The sequence below is a fragment of the Talaromyces atroroseus genome, assembly GCF_001907595.1.
Source record: "Talaromyces atroroseus strain IBT 11181 chromosome Unknown scaffold_1, whole genome shotgun sequence".
Classification (NCBI taxonomy): Eukaryota; Fungi; Ascomycota; class Eurotiomycetes; order Eurotiales; family Trichocomaceae; genus Talaromyces; species Talaromyces atroroseus.
The window spans coordinates 632,916-658,286 of NW_017971433.1; the positions used below are offsets into that span (position 1 = coordinate 632,916).

The 25,371-nt window shown below is 49.9% G+C and overlaps 8 protein-coding genes across 8 annotated transcripts, besides 2 other annotated features; 6 read left to right on the forward strand and 2 right to left on the reverse strand.

Moving 5' to 3' along the window:
- Positions 1 to 413: 413 nt before the first annotated feature.
- On the forward strand, positions 414 to 1,987 carry UA08_01304 (Hydroxymethylglutaryl-CoA synthase; the record flags this gene model as incomplete). The annotated part of the gene is made up of 4 exons (XM_020260953.1): positions 414 to 473; positions 539 to 641; positions 715 to 1,787; positions 1,850 to 1,987. 4 exons carry the CDS (start codon positions 414 to 416, stop codon positions 1,985 to 1,987), a joined length of 1,374 nt encoding a protein of 457 aa, XP_020122868.1.
- Positions 1,988 to 4,054: 2,067 nt separating this feature from the next.
- On the forward strand, positions 4,055 to 6,337 carry UA08_01305 (hypothetical protein; the record flags this gene model as incomplete). The annotated part of the gene is made up of 1 exon (XM_020260954.1): positions 4,055 to 6,337. The coding sequence occupies one exon, from the start codon at positions 4,055 to 4,057 to the stop codon at positions 6,335 to 6,337; it is 2,283 nt and encodes a 760-aa protein (XP_020122867.1).
- A 1,580-nt stretch (positions 6,338 to 7,917) lies between these two features.
- Positions 7,918 to 8,015: a repeat region (Identified by RepeatMasker using a combination of RepBase library and repeat library created with RepeatScout).
- A 287-nt stretch (positions 8,016 to 8,302) lies between these two features.
- Positions 8,303 to 8,378: a repeat region (Identified by RepeatMasker using a combination of RepBase library and repeat library created with RepeatScout).
- Positions 8,379 to 9,659: 1,281 nt separating this feature from the next.
- On the forward strand, positions 9,660 to 11,000 carry UA08_01306 (hypothetical protein; the record flags this gene model as incomplete). Its single annotated transcript, XM_020260955.1, has 1 exon — positions 9,660 to 11,000. One exon carries the CDS (start codon positions 9,660 to 9,662, stop codon positions 10,998 to 11,000), a length of 1,341 nt encoding a protein of 446 aa, XP_020122870.1.
- A 690-nt stretch (positions 11,001 to 11,690) lies between these two features.
- UA08_01307 (hypothetical protein) lies at positions 11,691 to 15,402 on the forward strand (the record flags this gene model as incomplete). The annotated part of the gene is made up of 4 exons (XM_020260956.1): positions 11,691 to 12,205; positions 12,272 to 12,867; positions 12,944 to 13,509; positions 13,633 to 15,402. The coding sequence occupies 4 exons, from the start codon at positions 11,691 to 11,693 to the stop codon at positions 15,400 to 15,402; spliced, it is 3,447 nt and encodes a 1,148-aa protein (XP_020122869.1).
- Positions 15,403 to 15,611: 209 nt separating this feature from the next.
- UA08_01308 (Phosphoglucomutase) lies at positions 15,612 to 17,405 on the reverse strand (the record flags this gene model as incomplete). Its single annotated transcript, XM_020260957.1, has 3 exons — positions 15,612 to 16,924; positions 16,984 to 17,285; positions 17,353 to 17,405. 3 exons carry the CDS (start codon positions 17,403 to 17,405, stop codon positions 15,612 to 15,614), a joined length of 1,668 nt encoding a protein of 555 aa, XP_020122866.1.
- A 604-nt stretch (positions 17,406 to 18,009) lies between these two features.
- On the reverse strand, positions 18,010 to 18,636 carry UA08_01309 (hypothetical protein; the record flags this gene model as incomplete). Its single annotated transcript, XM_020260959.1, has 2 exons — positions 18,010 to 18,531; positions 18,589 to 18,636. 2 exons carry the CDS (start codon positions 18,634 to 18,636, stop codon positions 18,010 to 18,012), a joined length of 570 nt encoding a protein of 189 aa, XP_020122865.1.
- A 457-nt stretch (positions 18,637 to 19,093) lies between these two features.
- On the forward strand, positions 19,094 to 20,603 carry UA08_01310 (hypothetical protein; the record flags this gene model as incomplete). The annotated part of the gene is made up of 2 exons (XM_020260960.1): positions 19,094 to 19,339; positions 19,395 to 20,603. 2 exons carry the CDS (start codon positions 19,094 to 19,096, stop codon positions 20,601 to 20,603), a joined length of 1,455 nt encoding a protein of 484 aa, XP_020123338.1.
- Positions 20,604 to 22,895: 2,292 nt separating this feature from the next.
- On the forward strand, positions 22,896 to 25,048 carry UA08_01311 (hypothetical protein; the record flags this gene model as incomplete). Its single annotated transcript, XM_020260961.1, has 5 exons — positions 22,896 to 22,999; positions 23,056 to 23,124; positions 23,178 to 23,441; positions 23,507 to 23,623; positions 23,680 to 25,048. The coding sequence occupies 5 exons, from the start codon at positions 22,896 to 22,898 to the stop codon at positions 25,046 to 25,048; spliced, it is 1,923 nt and encodes a 640-aa protein (XP_020123339.1).
- Between the last annotated feature and the right edge of the window lie 323 nt (positions 25,049 to 25,371).

The following is a 25,371-nucleotide window of genomic DNA, read 5'->3' on the forward strand; positions in this document are numbered from 1 at the left end:
ACAGTATAAGCCACATCTGAAATCAATAGTGGTGGATTTAGTCTACTGAAAAAGGAAGGGAAAGAAAAGAACGAAACTGGCGGTGCCTGAGGCCCTGAGGCTTGGGCGGAATCCGCTGGGTGACGAATCAAATCGCGGCTCCACTATTGCGACCCCTCCCATAATTCTTCGCTCGCTCCCCTTTCGACTGCTCAACGCTGCAACAAACATATTTAGAATAGATCCCTGCTCGTCACTCTGCACATTCTCTGCTGCCTAGGTATTTGGTCTTTTCGGTGCAAACTCCTTGCTGTGTGCTGAGTCGATCCGTGTCGTGCTTACCCCTTAAATACTCGATAGCCCCCCCAAAAAACAGACGTCCGGCCAGAAAAGAACACAACAACAACAAAAAGATACACTGTCTAGCTTGCACCATGTCTTCCCGCCCTCAGAACATTGGCATCAAGGCCATTGAAATCTACTTTCCTAGCCAGGTGCGCTCTATTCCTCCTTTCCTCCTCGTTGAACAATCGTGGTTAACACACTAATCCCCTTGCAGTGCGTGGACCAAGCCGAATTGGAGAAATTCGATGGCGTTAGCCAGGGGAAATACACCATCGGTCTCGGCCAGACCAAGATGAGCTTCTGTGATGACCGTGAAGGTAATCTACGTTCATAAAACTCACACCAAACAAAAATAATGCTAGCAGACTGACGTGCTTTCTTTCTACAAAGATATCTACTCCCTCGCCCTCACCACCCTTTCCTCCCTCTTGCGCAAATATGAAATCGACCCCAAGTCAATAGGCCGCTTGGAGGTCGGGACTGAGACCTTGTTGGACAAGTCCAAATCCGTCAAGTCTGTTTTGATGCAGCTCTTTGAGGAGTCGGGCAACTACAATGTCGAGGGTGTCGATACAGTCAATGCCTGCTACGGAGGCACCAATGCTGTTTTCAACAGCATCAATTGGGTCGAGTCGTCTGCCTGGGATGGCCGCGATGCCATTGTGGTCACTGGCGATATTGCTCTGTACGCCAAGGGAAATGCCCGTCCCACTGGTGGCGCTGGCTGTGTCGCCATGGTCATCGGCCCCGATGCTCCGCTCGTGTTTGAACCCGGTCTGCGTGGTACCTACATCACCCACGCCTACGACTTCTACAAGCCCGACTTCACCAGCGAGTATCCCTACGTTGATGGCCACTTCTCCCTCAGGTGCTACACCGAAGCTGTCGATGCTTGCTACAAGGCCTACAACGCTCGCGAGCACACCCTGCAGGAGCGCAACGGAATCAACGGCGTGGTTTCCGGTGATCAGACCCCCATTGATCGCTTCGACTACGTCCTATTCCATTCCCCCAACTGCAAGCTCGTTGCCAAGTCCTACGCGCGCATGCTCTACAACGACTACCTCGCTAACCCATCCCACCCTTCTTTTGCCGAAGTCCCCGCCGAGATTCGTGATGTGGACTACGAAAAATCGTTTAGCGACAAGACCATTGAGAAGACCTTCATGGCCCTGGCTAAGAAGCGCTACAACGAGAGAGTGCTGCCAACCATTGAGGTTGCCACTCAGTGCGGTAACATGTACACTGCCAGTGTCTACGGAGGCTTGGTCAGTCTCTTGTCCAACATCGCTTTCGACCCCAGCGCACCAAAGCGCGTCGGTCTCTTCAGCTACGGCAGTGGTCTTGCCAGCTCGCTGTTCAGCTTGAAGGTTGTTGGTGATGTTTCTGTCCTGGCCAAGAACCTTGATCTTCACAACCGCCTGAATGCCCGTCTTGTTGTTCCTCCTTCTGACTACGATGCTGTAAGTCTATTATCTTCTATGGTTATTCACAGAATATATGACTAATTCTGCCTGTCTGCTAGCTTTGCCTGCTCCGTGAGCACGCCCACCTAAAAAAGAACTTCCAGCCAGCCGGCAAGACGGAGACTCTGGTCCCTGGCACTTACTACCTCACCGACATCGACGAAATGTTCCGTCGCAAGTATGCTGTCAAGGCATAGGTCATGGACACTGTAGTGCACACGACGTGATGAACTCTTAAGTCAAGGCATGGGAAAGCGAGGATGTTCGACTGCACCTCTGGGATCATTGGAGTCTAGGGCATTTTTATTCTCTTAGATCTGACCAGAAATGTCCTCGGTCGTGCAACTCACTGCACTCCGGGGGCAAGGAAGACTGCATGGGTATCATTTGTTGATAAAAGAATTCATTTTATCGCTTCCCCTTTGATGCCAGACGTGGTTTCTTTTTTTTTCACCTTATTTCTTTTGTTCTATACTATATATACATACATATGGTGAGCTAGGCTGCATAGATCATAATTTAATACGTATCAGTGGACCTACTACGCGCTCAGCTGGGTATATATAGTATACAAATACGCCCAGAACAGTCAATTTGCGTCGCGATTGGGTGCAAATTAGCCCGCCAACGATTCCCCACCGACCGCACTGCCTAGGTTAATAAATACCAAAGTAGCGTCTTAGCCCGGGATTAAATATAGTAAATAATACCCGATCTAGGCAAGTATCTGCATTTACTGCTTTGGGGAAGGGGGGCAAATTAGGTGACATTAACATTTATTATGCAGCATGCACTCCGTATGCACATCAAAGATGAAACAAACGACGCTCGCCAATAACAGTCTTCCATCTACACCCAGCAGCACTGACCCTGTTCCTGGACGTGCATCATAGCTCTTCGGTATGAGATCCGAAGCTGCCATTGCCGGCTGCGCGCGCTGATTGACTGTCGCTTTCTGCGCCGCGCCTGCGCGACGGGCCAATCGACGCTGGCAATCTGGTAATTCGCGGGGGATTTTCGAGTCTCGCGGCGCGCCATAGGCTGCTGCAGTCGGTGCTAGCAGCGAAACTAGCAGCGCCGGCGATGAGCTATGAACCAGTGGACCGTCTTCGAGCGCTGTGACGGACGGCCCTCCAGCGCGTACTGCGTGCAGGCGTTGCATCAAAATAGAAATAGCGAGATTCTGAAACTGTCGAGCCGAGCGCTGTGATTGCTCAGGCGAAAATAGAAGCGTGCGTGAACGGCGCTGCCATTGGACGCGGACCGAACAGGGCAAGCCAGCGCCTCTCGGCCTCAGGCCGCAACGGACCAATGGGCTGAGCGTCGCTTGTTTTATACCAGCTGCCAACGGCCCTCAACACCACACTTCACCACACTCCTGCATATCCTCACGCCATGGCTCCGTTTCCAAAGAGCCTCTGCAAATCCTCGCCGCGCAAATGGGCCGCGGCCGGAAATTAACGGCAAAAATAGAACCCACTCCCTCGCGCGCCTACTGACTTTTGCTCCCCTTTTTATTAATAGCATCTTCTCCAGGAAATCTTCATGCAATGCACGTATGTTGCCGATTATAGAAACCGGCCAGAGCTTCGGGTCTGCCCCAAGCTCCTGGCCGTTTCTAGGCTAGCCCAAACACATGCAGTTGAAACATGAAAGCTTCCACATTTAGATCTGCCACGTTTCGCGCCTTGTTCTTCAACATGAGGTACCTGTTCGTGAATGGGCCGCGTCTCCACTGAAGACTTCACCTAAATGGGGAAAGGGAGTCTGTTTCGATGTTTTATACTACTTGATCTCGCATCATGGAGCAGCTCCTAGATGTGTTTCAGGTTCCTGTCTTGGGAGCTCCTGTGGAGAGATCTTGCTTGATATCAACATGGCGCCCTCCAGCATTTAACATCCAAACAACTCCCAATGCAATGCCCCTCTACCTCCTCTTCCTCTTCCCATGCAATTCATTGCCTTTGCTTTGCATCGCATCAGAGGGGATCGTTAGTGTCGTTGTGGTTGTGGTTGTGGTTGTTCATTGCTTGGTGTCTCTGAGAGATCTACATGCATCATCAACCCTCTATATACCCTTATCGTCCACTTCTGTCGCCATTTAGTTGAGCCTCAGGGAGCAGGGCTTTCTTCCTGAGTCGTCCATACCCTTTTAAAGTCTCCTTTTTTTTTTTCACGTGCCACAGGTATGTCGGTCCTACATGCATGGCATTGCATATATAGTAACTGGTTGATCTCTGACTCGGGCCTAGGGTCAGTTTACCATGTCTCAAGAGGAAGAATCTTTCTACTTGCCTACTACTCCACCTGGCGTGGCTCGACTGCACCCCAGTGGCAGTGCGCATAGTCGCCATACTTCTGGCTCCTCTATTCGTTCTGTTCGTTCACATGACTCTTCACCCGAGTCCATTATAACCAACATCACCACCCCCAGCAGCCCGGGTTCTCCTACACACCAACACGGACCCCAGCTGCTACCCAAGATCCAGACCGAGGATGTTGACGACCCGGAGCCATCCCCCAATGTTGGGCCCCGTCGTCATCGTCGTGTCTTGTCCAACACCCGTAACCCACCAGGATACATGCCCTACCCTAGCACTCGACCAACCTCGGTGTCGAGAAACACGCTAGATGCTTCGGACTGCGGTGCCAGTGGTGGACCTGTGTCGCCAGCATCGCCTACTCCATCGACCCATGATCCAACAACTATCGTGATATCTACCTCTGGCTTGTCATCCCCAATTGCCTTGTCATCACCCACGGCCACCAAACGCAAAAGTATGTCTCCTGCTACTGCTGCCCGTGGTCATTTTCGCTCTGTATCTGCATCCAGCATTGATGGTCTTAATTTGTCCCGATGTGGATATCCGACCTACAGAAAGCTTCCAAAGCATGCATCTCGGCCGGAAACCTCTCCCTCTAGTCCCGTCGACACTACTTCATTTGTATTCCCGGGGTATGCTCATGTGACGTCAATACGAGTTCCTCCTCCGATCCAGATACCAATGCATAATGCCTACCATGGACCTATGTCTTCTCCTCACTATCTTCGCTTTGTTCAGGGTGCCACCGAGCCATCGCCCGTCAGCTTTTATGTGCCGCCACCACGTCCATGCGACTCATCAACCACTCTACTTGCCAATCTCACCTCTGTCACACCAACCATAAACAAGGTGCGCACGATCAATCACGGTCCGGCCCGCGGTCTGCAGGACTATTTCTGGTGGGATGTTCGCCAACTGCGCCACTGGTCTTCTTTCTCAATGTCCACCATCAACAAGGTCTGCGGACTGACCCAGCTTCTAAAAACGCCAGTTTACGAAGAACCACCAGAAACTTCTATTCCATCATCGCATCTAACGCCCGAATCGGAGAATTCATTGATCAACCTGATTGGTGATATTTTCGCTCCACGTGTCAATGCTGCATTGAGATTATCGCAAGGAACATCCCATATCGGATTATACGTCTCTCCCGACGCCGCATCTGCTGGTGGACGCAATGCCAACGGACCGCATTTCAAGGGCAACTACACGACAGATCTTGATCGGACGCCATCGGGCACTCCCCGAGCCCGAGTCGTGGGCGTAGCCAAGAGTTTTGATCGTTGGAACTCGAGCATGCGCAACGAGCGCGCCCATCGGCGGGTTGAGTATTTGCGTGGTCTCGCTCATCTGCAGCGATGCATGCGAGAGCATTCGTGTCGGTATGGGTTTATTGTCACCGAGGTCGAATTGGTCTGCGTTCGTGCTGGATGCGATGACAATCTCGTACCCTATTTCGGATACCTAGAAGTGTCCTCTCCTATCTCCATGGAGGCGGCGGCGCCGGGAATTATTTCTGATGCTGAGGATGAGAAGAGGGGTGGCGATACGAATTTTTTCATGAATTTCAATATGGATATGGATATGGATATCCATACGGATGAGGATGAAGATAAGAACGAGAGTGAGAAAATGAATGGGCAAGGGCAAGAGACTCTTAATGAGGGCGGAAACAAGAATGAGGAGAATAGGACGGAGGATGACATTAAGGATAAGAGTGACAACGACAACGACAACCATTCCAGACGGTCGGATACGCCACACCTTTCCGCCGACGACAACCTCACATTTGGTGGTAGCAGCAGCAGCTCAGCATCTGTATCAACGTCGCCATCTCCATCATTATTGCCACCACCATCGCCCCGGGATGATTCAAAGCCCCTTCGAATTGGAAAGGGACTGGGCGGAGTGCCCATGACGGTTACAATGGGGTTGTATTTCTTGCTCATGCTCTCAAAGTCCGTGGCCCTACCGGGTCATTTACCGGGCTATATGAATGATGTCGAACCAGGTACATTGGCTCGACAACGAATCCTCACTGAATCCAAGGATAAATGGATCCCGGAGCCACAGTTGGGCGAGAAGAGGGAAGCGAGGCGGGTGCGCGGATGGATCTGGCCTCAAGATGCATGGCATCGTCGCGAAGGCACCCGGCCGAAGAAACATATTAATATTGATAATGGGGAGATCAAGTCGAAAAGATTACGGAATTTGAAATCGTGAACAATCAATCAAACAAACAACAAAAAAGGAGTGAACGAGAAAGAGATGGCTGTAATTTTCTATACATATGGGAGGCTTTCTCCCTCTTTTTTTTTCCCTTTCCTTTCTACCTTCTCTTCTACCTATATCACACTTCCTACTAATGTTTATTCTTGTATTTATTTCGGGATTGATTTTCTGTTTGGTGTTGTCGGTATTTGTGTTTCCTTTTTTTTCTTTTCGCGCTCGTCGTGTTCTGACGACAGTCCTTATGACCGACTATGATTATGACAGGATACCAGGTGTAATAACAATATATGCTAAGTTATATCTACGACTTTCTGTACATCTGCATGAATATATAGATACTCTAGAGCATTGAACGAGCCCTTGGCCTCCAACGGTGCATACGGATGCCATGTAGTACCTAACGTTGATGCAACGCCGCTGACATCAATGCCAACTTCTGATAATCCTTCCACATACGAGAACTAGTTTAGAGATGTGGTAGTGTCTTTGTCAGAGAGAGGCTTAGTATATGCCAAAGTTTGTGTGAGGTAGTACTTGGCCTGCCAGCAATGCAACGTGTTTCCCGCAGCCAACCCGCCCGGGATATTCTTCACGCTTGTATGTATGTGCCTAATTGCAGGTGAATCATTGTTCTCTTTTCCTGCATAATTATGCCGGGCGAAGAATTAGTGCCTGCATGGGAGCTTGAAGATCATCCAGGTACAAGTTTCGCGACGCGTATACTCAATTTGCCGTGAGGAATTTTCCGTCTTGCAATGTATACCTAGCTAGGTACTATGTACAGATTGATAACTTAGCCATTTATGATCCCCGGTACATATGCCAGGCATTCAAATAAATCAGCGAATAGACGACCAGCCTCCGTCCCAGCACGCCGGAAGCCCAAACGCCTCAAAAGCCTCAGATCGAAGTGGCAGATTGCTAATGCAAGCCACATCTATCCTCACGAGTTATCTTGAGTTTAATGAACAATTTGCTGTTTGCATTTTGTACGACGGTCCAGGGTAAGGAAAAAATTCAATGAGTGCTGCTGCTTGGGTAGCATGCGCTAGTTTAGTCACACGTTGGGGGACATTTCTAGGCTTTGGCGCACGCACAGATCGTTCCTGTTCCTATTTGCTAGGGTCGGTCTTGGACTGGTTCAGGGTCACAGAGCTAAAACGCTGGACTGTTTGGCGTATGCAGGAACCGGCCAATTATTAGGTTGATATTGCGTTTCTACAATTTTGATTGTAGCAAGATAGTACTAATGTACCTCAACAATACTTATCCTATAGATATACTGGAATAGAAGAAATTTTCAATTCACTGCATAATGATATAGACTAGGCCCTAGGTCTGGAAGCGATCAGGACATAATACGAGGCAAGGTGCATCACTATATACAATCTAAGGACCCAATGTCACCCCACGGTCGATCCTGTCAGCAAAATGCAATTAACTGTGAACACGATTACGGGCACTGAATATGAATACCCAATAGTAGAAGCCACTGGCTTTGTTTATGCATTGTATACTTCTTTCGCTTCGAATAGTAATGGCTTTCATATTCTCTCAACTGGGGCTGGGAGGAAATTATAACCGGGCATCCACCAAAGTAGAAACCCCTTAACGATGGGACTTCTGGTAATGCTCATTCTATGCGTAAATAATGTCATGTATTCTGCTGTCATCTCCGAATAGCATTCCTTCTTCCACAAGAATACTATCCAATTCCCTCATGGCTTTGGACTGAAACCGTGCGTCTGCATTGGCAAGCCTCTCGGGCTGTGAAACGAAGCGCATCCAAAGTAGAGTCGATAAGTTTGATTGGTGCAACTAGTCAATATGTGCTTCGTGTGTTGGTGTAGGCATAAGAACCACTCGAAATACCTTGACCTCTGCGTCGTTGGAGACTTTTTCAAGCTCAACGGTGACCTCGTCGCTTGATGTATGTGTCGAGTGTCTTTCTGATAGTTGACACATAGAATGAGCAATACCAGAAGCCCCATTAAGGGGTCCCTTGTTGGCGGCTGACTGGTCGATATTCCGTTGTTTGTACGTTGAGAGAAGGGGAACTCCTTGAGGGCCTTTCGATATATACACAAATGACATTGAAGAGTTAGAAAACACCCTAGCTCCACGTCATTTTCTTTCTGTTCCTTCTCCTTCTCCGGGAGTAGCCAAAAGCTACGCCCTGGAGAAGCGACACGGTGTTTTCCCTTTATTCTGCCACAACGCTTTGTTTGTTGTCTAGGCCGCAATTTGAGGACGCAGATTGATCATACTTTCACTTCTCTTGCAAAATCCGCTGAAGGGTGTCCACTTACTTTTTTTCGTTTTTCAATGTGACTCATATAATCATCTTTTAGGGCTAACCTTGGACCGCACAATGTTTCCATCTACGCGGTTACTTTACATTTATAGTCTATGCTACGGTATTAACACATGTGAACAGGTTTAAATGATGGAATGTAGTCTACTATTGACACGAGGATAAATACTAGTTAGATACTATATCGCACAGAATATATACAAGGGAGCCGCCTGATAGGTATACAGCATCCATGGATGGCGTTTCATATTGGCACTAGCTAATATTATCAGGAGGGCTAGACGTGCTCACCATGCGGGATTTGAAGCTGAAATTTACCCGATTAGGAAATGCGGCCTGGCCTCTGCAACGTCGTTCTAATGATGGGACCAAAGGTTGCTCTAAGCACTTAGAAGCAATTCGTTTTTGTCCCTTAGTGCTCAACACCTTGAATTTAGTCAATCGCCCTGCCGAGCTTCTGGTCCACACGCGTTACAGTCCCCGATAATTCATTGCGACCTTGGCTGGGGCCGTTTTAGCCCGCCCTAGTATTACCACTTCACGCTAAACAATCGCAGCTTTATGATCATAAACTGCTAGTCTGCTTCAGACCCCAGCAGCGTAACTCAATGTCTTTTCCATCAACCGCTCTATTATCATGGCTCGCCCGCTTTGGGTCTAAAATGAATTTCGTTGCAATGCTAGATCGGCCAAGAGGGGGGCATGACTGTCGATCTTGTCACCCTAATGCTATGCCAGAAGGTAGACATGGAGGATAAATAAGTGGCCTGTCTCTTCGATCATGGTCGGGCTGAGTAGATATCTCGTCCTCATTCAAACAGATCCTCTTGAGTGTGTTTGATCCACCTTTTTGTGGTGTGCAGGGTTCCATTCATTCATTCCCATTCAGATCTTCGTTCCTTTTCTTCAATCGAGGTGTTGGATACACCCGTCTACAGTCCTTTCTAAACAAACATATATACAAACCTACTCGGTACACTCCCTACTAGATCTTGCATAATGTTTGGCCTGAGCAAGTTCGCCGTGGCTCTCGCCGCCGCCGTGAGCATCGTGCCACAAGCAATTGCTGCCCCAACAGAACTGCACCCAGGAAATGCGTCCAATTTGATCATTGACGCTCAAGACACGATTAATGGAACTATACAAGGTACCGCTATGGCAGCCAGTGCTACTGCTGCCTCGAGCAACGAAACCCTTACCCTCACCGTCACAAACAACATCGGCAGTGGCGTGAACTGCTACGTCGTTGGCAGTGATCCTGATGGAGGAGCCCCCATGATCTTGAAGCCCGACTTCACTTGGTACTACCCATCCGCACCAACCACCGACATAGGCGTTCCCCAGGAAATCACCGAAGACCTTGCCATCCCCGTCAGTGACAGCGGCGAAACCACCATCACCGTCCCTAGCTACGTCAACTCTGCTCGTGTCTGGTTCGCAGTTGGCGAGCTCAAGTTCTACACCGTCACCAGCGCTGACGGAGGCTTTTCCGTTGTCCAGCCCTCACAGAGCAACCCGGAGGACCCCAGCGCCGGTATCAACTGGGGTTTCGTGGAATTCAGCTGGTTGTCTGCCACTGGCGTCTACGCAAACGTTAGCTACGTCGACTTTGTGGGTCTACCACTTGGTTTGTCGCTCACAAACACAACCGGGGGAGTCCAAACGGCCCTTGGCCTTGAGGCCGATGCTGTCTCTAAAGTGTGTGATGATCTAACCGCCCAGGCCGCCGTGGATGGATACCCATGGGATGCTCTCTGCCAGTCGATAAACGGCACGGTGATGCGAGTCCTGGCTCCTTACGACTTTATGAAAGCCAACTCCTCCAGTGGCTTTGAAGACTACTTCACCGACTACGTTAACGAAGTCTGGTCCAACTTCACCGACACCCCACTCACCATCGACACCCAGAACACCCCCGGCAACGTGACCTGCACTGTCTCTGGCGATATCCTCGGCTGCGCCGGTGACAACGTTAACTACACCAAGCCTTCGACCGAAGACATTTTCGGCTGCAGCACCGGCCCCTTCGTCACCAGCCCCTCCGACACCAAGGTTCACCAGGCTGCCGTGCCTCGTCTCTGCGCTGCTTTCAACCGCGCTACGTTCTTGCTGGATGGCGGAAATGTCCAGCCCAGCCTCCCAGAATCGGACTACTACACCACCCTTCCCAATAACTACTACTCCAAGGTTGTGCACAAATATGAGGTTGACGGCAAGGGCTATGCCTTTTCGTACGATGATGTCAACCCGTCGGGTTCAGATGAAAATGCCTCCGGTGAGGTGTCGTCTCTGAAGCCAAAGGTTCTAGCCATTACTGTTGGCGGGCCTAGCAGCGCGTAGATATCGAAACGTGCCTCGTTTTGATGAACTCGAGGATATGACCATGGATGGTTGTTATACACTCGCTTTATGAGCCCAATAATCAGATATTTTGGTCAGCTATGTACATATTTCAGCTAATATCCATAGTGTTGCGGTAATTTACATATAGTATTGTTTATACTAATTACTGCTTACTGGCTGGTTGCTAATCCTTTTAAAGCGAATATTACCCGGATAGGCAATTTCGGGATACCGTCCAAGGAAGGTTCCCAGTGCTGAATTCTATCCATGACGTCCCAGGGGATATTTAGGAAGTAAGAAATGATAAGATCAAAATTAATCGTAGAAAAAGAATTTCGTTGCTTTGTGTCCCGAGAAATATATGGAATTAAAAATATCCAGATATGCGAAAGGCCAGTTGAACTACATTACCAAGGTAATCAAGTACATATCTACCATTCAGAGAGACCACAGTTCGCAAGGTACTCGTGCAGCTCCTATTCATGCATTGATGTATTGATTGCATGTTGCATGGAGTGACCATTAAGGTCCCCAGTCAAGCTTGCAATGAGTACCTTTGGATCGCGTGCTTAGCAGGTACCTTGGGGTCAATTTGATGCTTATCGTTTGATACCTAATTATTTCTTGATACCCGGACATATCTAATCGTTAACCACCTCCAAATAGCAACAATCATAGCAGTACAAAATGCCCACGGCACACAACGAGGTCTTCGATATCATCATCATCGGCGCCGGCCCCTGCGGCCTCGCTGTCGCCGCTCGACTACGCGAAGAAACGCCGTCGGCCATGTTCACCGACGAAGAGCATCAGCGATACCACTGGATCAAGAAACACCAGGGGAAAATGAGTCTGGTGCGAGCTCGACAGCGCCGGGTACATGGCACGCCCCTCACGCCGTGCACCTACATGTCTTGTGGCGGCAGGAAAGGAGACTACTATAATGATGAGAATAGATACTCGGCTCTAGTGCTGGATGGTTCGGGACCTCGGTGGATGGAGCGCTGGAATTGTGCCTTCAAGGCCTTAAAGATCGGTCACTTGCGCAGTCCTATGTTTTTCCATATCGACCCGGCGGATCGGGATGGCTTGCTGGCGTATACGCGCGAAATGGGCCGCGAGAAAGAGCTTTATGAGCTTTCTGGGTGCGTGGGACAGGAACTGAGTAAGCATAAGAGGAAGAAGATACGGAATCCGTCGAGGTGAGTATACGATAACGAGAACGAAATGTGTATAGAAAGAAAGCCTCACAGTGTGTGCCATGTTAGGTTCCCGCACGAAGCAGAAATTAACGAGCGCGACCGGAAGGATTATTTCACCCCCTCGACAAACCTATTCGCGGATTACTGCCGCTCAATCGCTGCGCGATACGGACTCGATGAAGAGAATCACGAAATCAGACATTCGGATGTCTGCGATATCCGGTTTGGTGAGATCGAGAAAGGTTCAAAGGATGACACCAAGTTGTTTACTGTATCCACCTCGCAGGGGAATACTTTTCATAGTAGAGCGGTCGTATTGGCGATTGGTCCTGGGACTACCAAGCTGATGCCTTGGGATCTGTCGCCAGAGGAGGAAAACATGGGCGCTGCCTGCTGTCATAGCTCAGAGATCGGAGTAAAGTTTCCCAGTCCGAGTCTTGCGCGGAAGATTGAAAATCGGCAGGTAACCAATTTGGTTGTTGTTGGTGGTGGTCTATCATCAGCACAAATTGCGGATATGGCCATTCGGAAAGGTGTTACTAGAGTCTGGCATCTTCTGCGAGGCGATTTGAAGGTCAAACATTTCGATGTCAGTCTGAATTGGGTCGGGAAGTTTAAGAACTATGATAAAGCTGTATTCTGGTCCGCCGATGATGATCAAGGTAGGCGCCCAACTGTTAAAGTCTGTGGTTATAGAGCGTCTTGGTTCGGCAGCTTATGATTTTTGCCCTCATATAGAGCGCTTCGAGATGTTACAGTCTGCCCGCAACGGAGGCAGCATCACACCACAGTACCAGAAGATTCTGAAGCAGCACGTCGCTCACAAGCGTCTGTCGATACACACGCACACCGTCATCACAAGCAAGCACTTTGATCCGGTGTCACAGACATGGAAATTAATCACAGACCCGCCGATTGCAGATTTACCGCCCTGCATTGATTATATCTGCTGCGCGACAGGAATGAAGACGGATGTCACTGAGATGCAGCTGCTGCAGTCGATGAACCGAGACTATCCGATTGAAACCATCAATGGACTGCCCTGTCTCACGGACGATCTCATGTGGAAGACGGGCGTGCCGTTGTTTGTCACAGGACGCCTGGCGTCTCTGCGTCTGGGGCCGGCGGCGCCTAATCTTGAAGGCGCACGTCTTGGGGCGGAGCGCATTGCATGGGCCGTGGAAGACGTGCTGGGAGATCGGAGCAGAGGCACTACAGACAGTCGACAACAGAGCGCGAGGTATCAGCGGGCGTTTTGCGGGCTGGGTAACCGGTATGAGAGTCTGGGCGAGGAGTGGATATCCGTAGATAGCGCGTAGAGAGCCATCCAAACTCAGACTAGTAGCTAGTGCTCACCAAGGCAAGAATGCCAGCGGAGAAGAAATGAAGAATGATGATAAGGTGCCGAATTTTATACTACGTGGTAGTTTGCAGCAGCCAACCACAGCCGCCGCATTGGGCGTCCCCCGCGGCTTACATATCGCCGGCTTATCGATAGCGGTGAGACGCACTCTTGTATATGTTCCTACTTTGCACAAGACCGACATCCTGTGTTGAACAGAGGAAGCGAGAGAAAACAGACTGTCGTCATGGCCATCAACGCCTCACCAACAGCCACTGCAGGGCAAGACAAGAAGCTCCGGTTCCTCGTCATCGGCGCCGGATCGCGAGGAAATCGCTATGCCGAAGCCGTCACCGAAGGCACTTCAGCCCTCATTCACGCCATCGCAGAGCCACGGCCCTTTAGCCGCCAGGAGTTTGGCGAGCGCTACATCTGGGGCGCAAAGGGTCAGCCCGCCGAGGGCCAGGAGTTCCGCGATTGGAAGGCCTGGCTGAAATGGGAGCAAGAGCGACGACAGAAACTCGCCGAGGGCGCACAAAATGTGCCCGATGGCGTGGACGGGGTTTTCGTGTGTGTTCTAGACGAAATGCATGTGGAGGTTATGTGTGCCATCGCACCCCTGAATTTGCATGTTCTCTGCGAAAAGCCCCTCGCGACGTCGCTGAAGGACTGTCTTGCTATCTACCGCGCGTATGTGCCGGAGGGCAAGGAGGAGGTTGGCCCTGCAAAGGTGTTTGGCATCGGCCATGTTCTGCGTTATAGTCCTCACAATGTGAAATTACGTCGGCTACTTCTGGCAGATCGTGTCATCGGAGATATCGTCTCCGTCGAGCACACGGAGCCCGTTGGTCACTGGCACTTTTCGCATAGTTATGTCCGGGGCAACTGGAGACGAGAAACCGACGCCGGAGTTGGCTCTCTGCTAACAAAGTCCTGTCACGATATTGATTTCCTCGTCTGGCTGCTCTCGTCTCCGCCTCCGGGCTCACACAAAGACACTCCTCCCCATCACCCACGCTCCATCACCTCTTCAGGCAATCTCACCCAGTTCCTGAACAGGCGCAAACCCAAGGAAGCCGGTTCCGCAACGAACTGTCTCTCCTGTCCCATTGAACGGAAATGCATCTACAGCGCCGTCCGCGTCTATAAGGAGAGACACCTGGACCAGGGTGTAGTGGACTGGCCACTTCACATTGTCTGTCCCGATATTGAGGACACATTCAAGACATCCGGCAGCGCCGCAGCCGAGAAACTCCTAATGGGCAAATTGGCAGAGGACTACAACAAGGACTCAACACCAGATGGCGAAATTGCCTCTCGCTCCTGGTACGGCCGCTGCGTCTGGGAATCTGACAATACTGTCTGCGACGACCAATTCGTAACGATAACATGGGACGACGATGACAGCAACGAAACTCAAGCTCGTCGTCCTCGAATTGCCAAAACAGCAAGTCTACACATGATCGCGCCGACTGAAAAACAGTGCGAGCGACGCGGACGCGTCTACGGCACCGAAGGCGAGATTGAGTACGACAGTCGCACAATCAAAATCTTCTCATTTGCGACTAATGAATTTACGACCGTCGAGATTCCTCCTGCCAAAAATCCCAAGGAAGAGAAAGCGCATGGAGGCGGGGATTGGGGATTAGCACGCATGTTTGTCGAGGCTATAGATGCGGTGGAGAATAAGGGCCGGGATGTGCGCGATGCGCAGACGGAGTTTATTGGGTGTACTCTGGAGGAAGCAGTGAGGAGCCATGCAGTTGTCTTTGCGGCTGAGGAGGCTCGCATAGAAGAGAAGGTAGTGAAGTGGCAGCCATGGTGGGATCAGCAGGTGAAATCGTTTGTTGCTTGAGTCAGTATCTGGAATATCAGGTTATTTCAGTTTTGATAATTTGTTCTTTTTGTTCAGTAATGCATGCATATATGTGTTCAATTTATATGAATCTAACGAATGCTGCTATAGTAATGACCATCAAAATAAGAGCCGCTAAGAAAAAACGTCCTTGCTGACACTCTTCGCCATTGCACACAAATTAAGTCTTTTTCGAGTTATACTTGAATTTAGGTCTTCACATCAGGATCCTCACGTCCGATATAATGCTTAAGTTTGAGCAGATCAATGGCCGACTTGATGTTGTCCTTGAGGTACTCCTGAGTCTGCACAGCGTACTTGCTTGCATCCTGCTCGTGCTTCTCAATGTAGAGTCGGATCGTGGCGCCGCTGCTACCAGTCCCCGAGAGACGAACCACAATACGGCTACCGTCTTCAAATTTGACGTACAGACCTTGGTTCTTGCTAACGCTGCCGTCAAGATCAGTGTACGAGAAGTTGCCAGCATCGATGACCTTGCGGCCAGAAACTGTAGAGCCGACAAAGGAGTCTTTCTTGTTGATCAACTCGGTCAAGTCGGCAATGACCTTATTCGCTCCATCGCTGTCGACCTTCTCGTAGTCGTAGCGAGTGAAGAAGGTACGGCCATAAGTCTTCCAGAAATCGTTCTGGATAGAGGCAATGCTTGGCGTTTGGCTAGGGTTCTCTTTGGCCACACCGGCAATGATATTCAACCACGCCACAACAGCCCAAACACCGTCCTTCTCTCGAATGTGGTTGCTGCCAGTTCCGAAACTCTCTTCACCGCAAATCGAGATCTTCTTGTTGTCAAAGAGTGCACAGAAGAATTTCCATCCAGTAGGCACTTCGTATGACTGCAGGCCCTGAGCTTTGGCAACCAGGTCCACAGCGCCGGATGTTGGCATCGAGCGAGCCAACCCGTACACACCTTGGTCGCGGAAGTAAGGGATGAGTTTTGCGTGGTGAGCAATGATGGCCAGACTGTCTCCAGGAGACACAAAGGTGTTGGCACCGTAAATCATGTTGCGGTCGCCGTCGCCGTCGCTAGCGGCACCGAATTGGATGCCATTCTTGTCCACCGCTTCAACCAACTCGTGTGCATACACTAGGTTCGGGTCTGGGTGACCACCTCCAAAATCTGACTTTGGTTCACAGTTCTGGGTACTCGATGCTGGGAGACCCAGTTCCTTCTGAAAGATGCGGACACCATAAGGTCCAGTAACACCATGCATAGCATCGAACAACACTTTGAAGTCCTGGTGGGTATTCAAAAAGCCGCGGATCAGGTCGAAATCAAAGATCTCCTTCAAGAAGTCCACGTAATCAGTGACCGAGTCGACAACTTCCACTTCGAGTGGTCCATAGCTCTGAGTGCCAATCTTGGTAAGATCGACATCTGGCAACTGGGAAATCTTGTACGAGGTCAGAGATTTTGAGGTCTCATAGATCTTGTTGGTGACAGATTCAGGAGCCGGAGCGCCATTGGCGAGGTTGTATTTGATACCGAAATCCTCGGTGGGTCCTAGCCATAGAAGTCAATACCTATCCAGCCCTCATGTACGACAGGTGCAATAATCTTACCTCCAGGGTTGTGACTAGCGGTGAGCAAGATACCGCCCGTAGCTTTCCTCTTGCGAATCAGGTGGCTGGCAGCCGGGGTGCTCAGAATGCCATTCTGTCCTACCAGGAGCTTCTTCACACCATAGGCAGCGCTGATCTTGGCAATTGTCTGAACGACTTCTGGGTTGTGGTAGCGACCGTCACCGCCGATGACGAGGAAGGCACCTTCGACGCCTTCGGGAATGGAGAGCAGGATGCTGGTGACGAAGGACTCGGTGTAGTTGGGCTGCTGGAAGACAACGACCTTTTTACGAAGACCAGAACTGTGCGAGAATTTTGTCAGTCAATGAATGTGAACGAACAACAGCTGTCAGAAACGAGGCCACATACGTGCCAGGCTTCTGGTCCTGAAAGGGGGTCAACGACACGGTCTGAACCGACATGTTGGTCTGCAATTGGCGGCAGAGGCGGGGAAAAAAGGGAGCAGAAAGCAGCAAAGGGTATTTTTTTGTTATGATATCCTAACAATTGTCAAGAAAATATCGTCTCTCACCGACTGTTCAGCGAGTGAGAAAGGCGGACGGCGGGGATGGCAAAGACAAGCAGCTTTAGTGAGGGGCTCGCGTCATGCTGAGACCATGCTTGCTGGCCGAGCTCCTTCCCCGCCGCCACGTTCGTTACTGCACGTGCTACGCCTGTTAACATCCATGGACAGATATATTTCTTTCTATTCGATATATGGTACGTATGCTACGTGAAACAATCAATTACTGCCATTTGCTTGTTGCTTGGTTATGGGCCCGACAAACAATGTTCCTAGCCAAGACCCCGGGGTCCAGTAACTTTGGGTTATCCATCGGCATACCGTGCGGCCTAGATGCCTAGATGCCTTGGTGCCTTGGTGCCTTGGTGCCTTGCAGCCTGACGGCACGCTTCTATAACGTTGTGGCCTGTTAAAGCAGTTGCAGTGAGCCACTGGGTTACTTTAAACGACCGACTTCGAGTAAATCACTCGGGCAATTCTCTATGTGCTGGTGTTCTAGCGCCTCAGCTTCCGTTGAAGAGCCGTGAGCGGTAATACTTCATCTCTTCAATGCTCTCGAGAATATCGTCCTTGGCTAGATGGACCTCGCGCTTCGGCGGTGCATCGCGCAGCAACTCATCGCTACCCCAGCGTCTGGCAGCCTCTTTAAGGGTGCTGACATCGAGCAGACGGTAATGGAGCCACTCGAGGACGGGGGAATACGGTTCCTTGGCCAAAAAGGCGCGGTCTGCATGAATACTGTTCCCCGCGAGCAGTGCTGTGCGCGGATTCGGTACATATTTTTTGATGTAGGCTAGGAGGTCTGTCGCGGCGGTGGCGGCGTCGGTGGTGGAGGCGAGCACGGCTTGGGTGAGACCAGATTTACCGTGCGTGTCAATGCACCATTGTCCCATGGCATCTAGCGTAGCTTTGGGCTGGTGGATGACGACCTCGAAGCCATTCAGGTCGAGGAGCTGCAGTTGCGCGTCTGTTACAAAACAGCAGATTTGGAGGATGTGGTCGGTGTCGGGATCGAGACCTGTCATCTGAGGCATTTAGTCAGTACGAGAGTGCACTGGCACAGGAAAGCAACGTGCTCATACCTCACAGTCAATCCATACTAACGGCGCCGATGAGCGTTGCAGCGACATATCGCCGGTGATTATCCAGAGACTGGAGGCGAAATAATGAGGCCGTAGATCAAGTTCGGGCCGTGCAAGGGATGTCGGCTTTTCGCGGACGCTGATGCCTTAAGGCACCCATGCCACTAGCGGCCCTGAACTCGTGAGCCGCATTGAGCAACCGCCTGCATAAACAGATCCCGGGAGTCTTGTATATATTAGGAAATTTGTCAAATATTTAGTTTTGCATAAAAAAGCTTGATATGCAAGCCCCAAAACGGGTTTTGCTTAAGCCCTCAATCCCCCTTAAAGCCGTGTCCTTAACGCCGGTTCCTGCTCTGCCTCTGACGCAGCCGCCGGGCCGGTAACGGAAAGCATCCATGGATGCACTGGATATAAATATCAATCCTGCAAACGGCTTGACAATATAGCTATTTAAATAGGCTAGAATCATATCGACATATCGAATTCAAATTCCACAAGAAAAATGGCTTCTACACACGAAAAGAACGGCGAAACACCAGGCGTAACCAAGCAGCTTTGCCAGTGGCTGGAGACTTTCACCTTGGACGATGTCCCTGAAGATGTACGCGTTCGAGCCAAGTACCTCATCTTGGACGGTCTTGCATGCGGTATTGTAGGCTCTCATCTGCCATGGACGGAAAAGGCAGCAAAGACCTTTTTTGAGATGGAGCCAACGGGAACCAGCATAGTATGGGGTTACAGCGACAAGGTTGGTTGGCACATCACGTTTTGAGAACTCACAGGCAAAACTAAAGATTTTGTAGAAAGTTAGCCCTCTGTCTGCTGCGCTGCTCAACAGCACATCGGTTCAATCATTCGAGCTTGATGATTGGCACTTGTCCGCCCCCTTACATTCCAACTCTATTATTATCCCAGCTCTTTTCTCAGCTATAAGCCATCGTGAAGTCGGACAGTCGACCAAGACTGATGGCAAGACTTTCCTTGTCTCCGTCATTGCCGGATACGAAACAGGTCCCAGAGTCGGACTTGGCCTGCATGGCGCTCACATGCTCACTCGAGGATGGCATTCGGGAGCAGTATTTGGCCCGTCAGCCTCAGCCGCCTCGGTTAGCAAACTACTACAGCTTCCTGCCAGCTCGATTGAGGATGCACTCGGTATCGCCTGTACTCAGGCAGGTGGATTAATGTCTGCCCAGTTCGGCAGCGAAGTAAAGCGCATGCAGCACGGCTTTGCCGCACGAAGTGGTCTCCTTGGTGCTCTTCTGGCACAAAACGGCTACACCGGAATCAAGAATGTCTACGAAGAGAAATTCGGAGGATACCTCGCTATGTTTGGTCAGGGCTCCGGCAAAGAACCCTCATATCTGCCAGAGGAGGTCAGCAAAGAACTCGGCGAGACCTGGCAATCACGCCTCATTCGAGTCAAATACCATTCTTCCATGGCCGGTACTCATTGCACGGTTGATTGTGTTCGCGCACTGCAGGACAAATACCCCGAGAAACTGTCGGATCTCAAAGCAATTGCCAGCATCAAGCTAGATATGACCGAGGTCGCATTCCACCACGGCGGATTTGATGTGAAGCGACCAGTGGCGGCGACCGGGGCCCAGATGAGCGCTGCATACACTGCAGCTACACAGCTTGTTGACGGGCAAGTGCTTCCCAGCCAATTCCGACATGACCAGCTCGACCGCGACGTTGTTTGGGAGCTGATTGGAAAGACCAAATGTTACCATGCGCTTGACCTTGGTGACGAACGTTATACGCAGCGCGTTACTATTACTCTCAATGACGGCACGGTTCTGAGCGAGACCTTGAAGGCCCCGAAGAGTGTGGCGCCGGGATTGACTAACGAAGAGATTCTGGAGAAATGGCGACGACTGACACAGGGTCTCGTTGAAGAGGAGAGACGGGATCAGATTGAGAAGATGGTCTTGGACATTGAAAATGTGGACGATGTGGCTGTCCTGAACCAACTCATGGCAGCGCCGTTCCTGAATCCTATTGCTTAAGTACGCTACTTATACCTACGCATTTGAAATATGTTATTTATCACACATGTATATAGTACAGACCTTTTTTTTTTCTCACCTTTTAGCATTCACAATATAACGGATTGATAGACAATATAGAGATGCACGAGACGGTTACTAAAGCTACGAACGAGGGTAATCCAACCGGACAAAGAATTAGCCGGCCTTTGGGCACGTACGTGTTCGACGAAACATAGTTAGCAAGTCAAGGAACGCTGGCTCCTTAGCGTATTAGTAGAACGCGCGTGGCTCGAGAGCACTTACTGCATACGGTGAAAATAGACGGAGAACGCCGGTGATACATATTCCGAGCCTCTAGTTCGGCGTGTATTGTCACGTACCGCCATATCACCCCGTGGGCAGGATGGATCGTGGGGTCTCCGCAATCTCGCTCCGTATATCCCACGACTACCCCTTTCCGGTAAGTATCTAATTATATTTAACTTAACTGACATGTTTCGTTGTAGTCATCATACACATGAGTCACCCATATTCATAAGTTGGCAGAATCTGTGCAGTTGAAATTTGCTTTTTACTTTTTTTTATTACTTTATTGATCTATTGCAATAACGCTAGACGCCACTAGAAGTAGATCCTTTATTTCAAGTCTTCCAGCCTAAGTGCGGAGTATATAGTAGGTAGTATCCTTTATTCTTTATATTTGCGCATCCTGCCAATGATATGCTACTAATTCCGCGTTTAGAAGACAGCACCATATTCATAAAATTGCCACCACCGTCATACCGCTCAGTGATTCGTTATTGTATGGCTGCAGTGGCTTGATGGCGTCGTAAGATTGAACCTTACCTTATGCCGTATGGAGTGCGTGCTCTGTATTTATCTGTGTAGCGTTTTGACGGTAGTATCGTTAGTGCCTATGATACTGCCCTAAGTCCCACGTGAGGTACATTTTTTTTTTTTACTTTCAGAAGGATCACTTATTCTTCTATCGGTCATCCTGCTTGTAAAGCTAGGGCTATACAAATTACAATTAAGCTCGGTGTCGTTTTTTGATACGGGCACAATACCGGCTTGTACTGTACGCACGTAAGTATCTTCAAAGCCTTGCTCGTTGGCATTGTCAGCGATGAAAAGTGGGTAGTTTCAATATTAATAATATTGTAGGTCATCGGGAATATGAAGATTATCAGGATATAACCGTAGAAGCATGGAGGATAAGGCGCAAAAAGTATACGTACCATGGGTATATACAGTGATAATACGGTAATTTACAGCGCCACGCGATCCAATGCTCGCAGCCTAACCCTAAGTGGCATCCTCGACCGCGCCTTCTCATCTCTCCAGCTTCCTCCCCATACGCACTCCGAGTTCAAAGGTTCGCTATTCGTTATTCTCGTCGTCTCTTACCATCGCAGGTGGGCCTTCAAGCCGTGTCAATACCACCTGCACAGAGAGACAACGGCTAATCCGTGCTCCTTGCTCAGTACCGTCAAAGCGGACGACTGCTTTGCATATTCCATTGCGCCCCGGCTGCCATTCACCGGCGCTGCTGGCTTGCTGCCATCCTTGCTGGACGTGGCAACGGTGCCGTACTTCTTTACGGAGTACGAAGTGATGGTGAGAAGTCAGTGACTGTCCAGTGCCGGAATATAGAAGCGTAGTCGGCTGCAACATCATCGGCTAACCGTGTCAAGCCTAGGGAACAGGGATACATCTCCGCGCGGAGTACTCCATACCACCTGGATACGTTAGCGTTGAATCAAGTTAGACCTGTCCGGGGTCGGCATGGCTTGGGGCAATCGCTTCAGGGATTGATTGGAGAATCTCGCCGAAATGACTCCGCAGACACGCTGTTCATTTCCCCCATGGCCGTGGCCGCATTTTTCTAGCGTGCAGAGTTCGCTTTCATGAATCCCATGGAGGATAAACTGACCAATCATCAGGCTCATGTCCATGGCCTTTGTGGTATTTTATTTACTCTACCAATTCTCCAGTCAGAAGTTATTGCTTCATACTGCGATGTCAGTATGCCCAATGGGTGGGTCATGGCTCACTACGGGGCACTTTTTTTTAAAAATAAAAATAAATTCCTTTGTGATCCTGATATGGGGTTTCATTGAAGCAATGGGCTATATATAAGCGCCCCTCTCTCCCTACCTACCCCAGAGTGAAAAGTTTCTTCTCGTCACTTCTGATTTTCTGGGAAAGCAAGACAAGTCAATTGGCGGAAGACAGCTGTGCTTATGCCTCAGAATACCGAGAAGGCTTGTTAAATCAACATCTAACAGCACTGTCCACGTTAGCTCCACCATGGCGGACGTTGGACCTCGAGATGGGGTCAGCCCTACTGTGGAGACAGTGTCTCCAGTCAATGTTGACGTGAAGGGTGTGAACGTGGAAAAGATTATGGATAGGTCTGTCTTCAAATGGCATTACCTGTCTGCAACCCACTGCTAACATTGACCTGCAGCTCATCCGGATCCGATGCCGAGCATGGTCACATTGAACGAGTAAACCTGAACAACAACGCCTCTGCAAGGTACGGTTGTCATTATTCCTTATTAGTAATGGTTCCAGCTAATGATTGAATAGAATCAAGAACCCTCTAGCAGACCTCACCCCACAGGAAGTCCTCCGCGATGTGAGTGAGTTTGCTCAAACACATGAATTAACTGATATTCTTCCGGTACTCGAAAAGGGTGCTCTTGTCGCCCGTGACCCAGCCAATTTTGATACTGTTGAAGGCTTGACCGAGCTGGAGGCTGAGGCCATTCGAAATGAAGTGCTTCACAAGTGGAAGCAGCCAATTGCTCTTTATTTCACTATCATTCTGTGTTCTATTGGAGCTGCTGTTCAGTAAGTAGCTTCCATGGCTTGCTGAGCTTTACGCTCATAGAGCACGTTCTAACTTTTCTTTACAGAGGTTGGGACCAGGAAGGTTCCAATGGAGCAAATTTGTCGTTTCCAGTTGCCCTTGGTATTCCAGAATCGGGACCGAACGCCTCTCGTAACGAGTGGCTTATCGGTGTTGTTAACTCGTGAGTTCTCATCCGCTTTTTCCTGAAAGGATTGCTTGATCTGACTGCAATTTCAGTGCTCCATATATTGGCGCAGCAGTAATCGGCTGTTGGTGTTCGGATCCATTGAACCGTCTCATTGCCCGACGCGGAACTATCTTTGTTTCCGCCGTCTTTTGTGTCCTCTCTCCCATTGGTGGTGCTGTAGCTCAGACTTGGCCTCAACTTTTCATCACTCGTATCCTTCTGGGAATCGGCATGGGCTTGAAAGCTTCAACAATCCCTATCTTCTGCGCAGAGAATGCTCCAGCGACTATTCGAGGTGGTCTTGTCATGTGCTGGCAATTGTGGACTGCTTTTGGAATTTTCCTTGGCTGCAGTGCAAACTTGGCAGTGATGAACACAGGGGATATCTCGTGGCGACTGCAGCTAGGATCAGCTTTCATCCCCGCTGTTCCCCTGCTTTTTGGTGTATACTTTTGCCCCGAGTCTCCTCGCTGGTATATTAGGAAAGGTCAGATGCGCAACGCATATCAATCTCTTCTGCGTCTTCGCAATGCGGAAATTCAAGCTGCCCGTGATCTCTACTACATCCATGCTCAAATTCAGGTCGAGAATGAGATTATTGGCACTAGCAACTACATTACTCGTGCCATTGAACTGTTCACCATTCCTCGTGTCCGCCGGGCAACTTTAGCCTCGTTCGTGGTCATGGTTGCCCAACAGATGTGCGGTATCAATATTGTCAGCTTTTACTCATCTACCATTTTTACCAACGCCGGTGCCACGGCTGAAGGTGCCAACTGGGCTTCCTGGGGTTTCGGCCTGGTTAATTTCGTGTTTGCATTCCCCGCCATTTTCACCATTGATACCTACGGACGACGTGCACTGCTTCTTTTCACCTTCCCCAATATGACATGGACCCTTCTTACAGCCGGTCTGTGCTTCCTGCTTCCGGACGGCACTACCAAACAATTGGCCTGCGTCGCTCTGTTCGTGTACCTGTTCGCCGCTTTCTACTCCCCCGGCGAAGGCCCAGTGCCATTCACATATTCAGCGGAAGTCTTCCCGCTTTCACATCGTGAGGTCGGCATGTCGTGGGCTGTAGCCACCTGTCTGGGATGGGCGGCCGTTTTATCCATCACTTTTCCCCGCATGCTTAAGGCGATGACTCCAGCCGGAGCTTTCGGTTTCTACGCTGGACTCAACGTCACTGCTCTAGTGATGATATTCCTGTGGATGCCCGAGACCAAGCAGCGCACTCTCGAAGAGTTGGATTACATCTTTGCCGTTCCAACTCGTCGCCACATGCGTTACCAGGTGGGCACTGCTCTCCCATACTGGATCAAGCGTTACATCTTCCGCCGCAATGTGACTCTCAAACCCCTGTATCACTTTGACCACATTGCCACCGATGAGGCTATTGTGAAAAGCTCGGCTAAATGAATGAGTTGTTGTTGATGATGAAAAGAAAAAAGCCAGGAAAGCATTACACTGGCTTAAATGATCAACCCTGCTGATGCATATGATGCTATCATAGGATATATGTATGTCCTTTGTAATGTGGCCGAGCTTCCATGCGGATACCTTGTCTTTTTGTGGTGATAGTCTAAGTTTTATTTCTATCATATATCATCGCAAAATTTAACTCGTTCCAAGGTTGAATTTGAGTATCCTATTATTCATTTTACGGCGGTAGGCTACCTCTTCCGCTACCAAAAAGAGAAGAACGAAGTGCTAACAGCTAGTTTTGTATAATTTCATCTTGA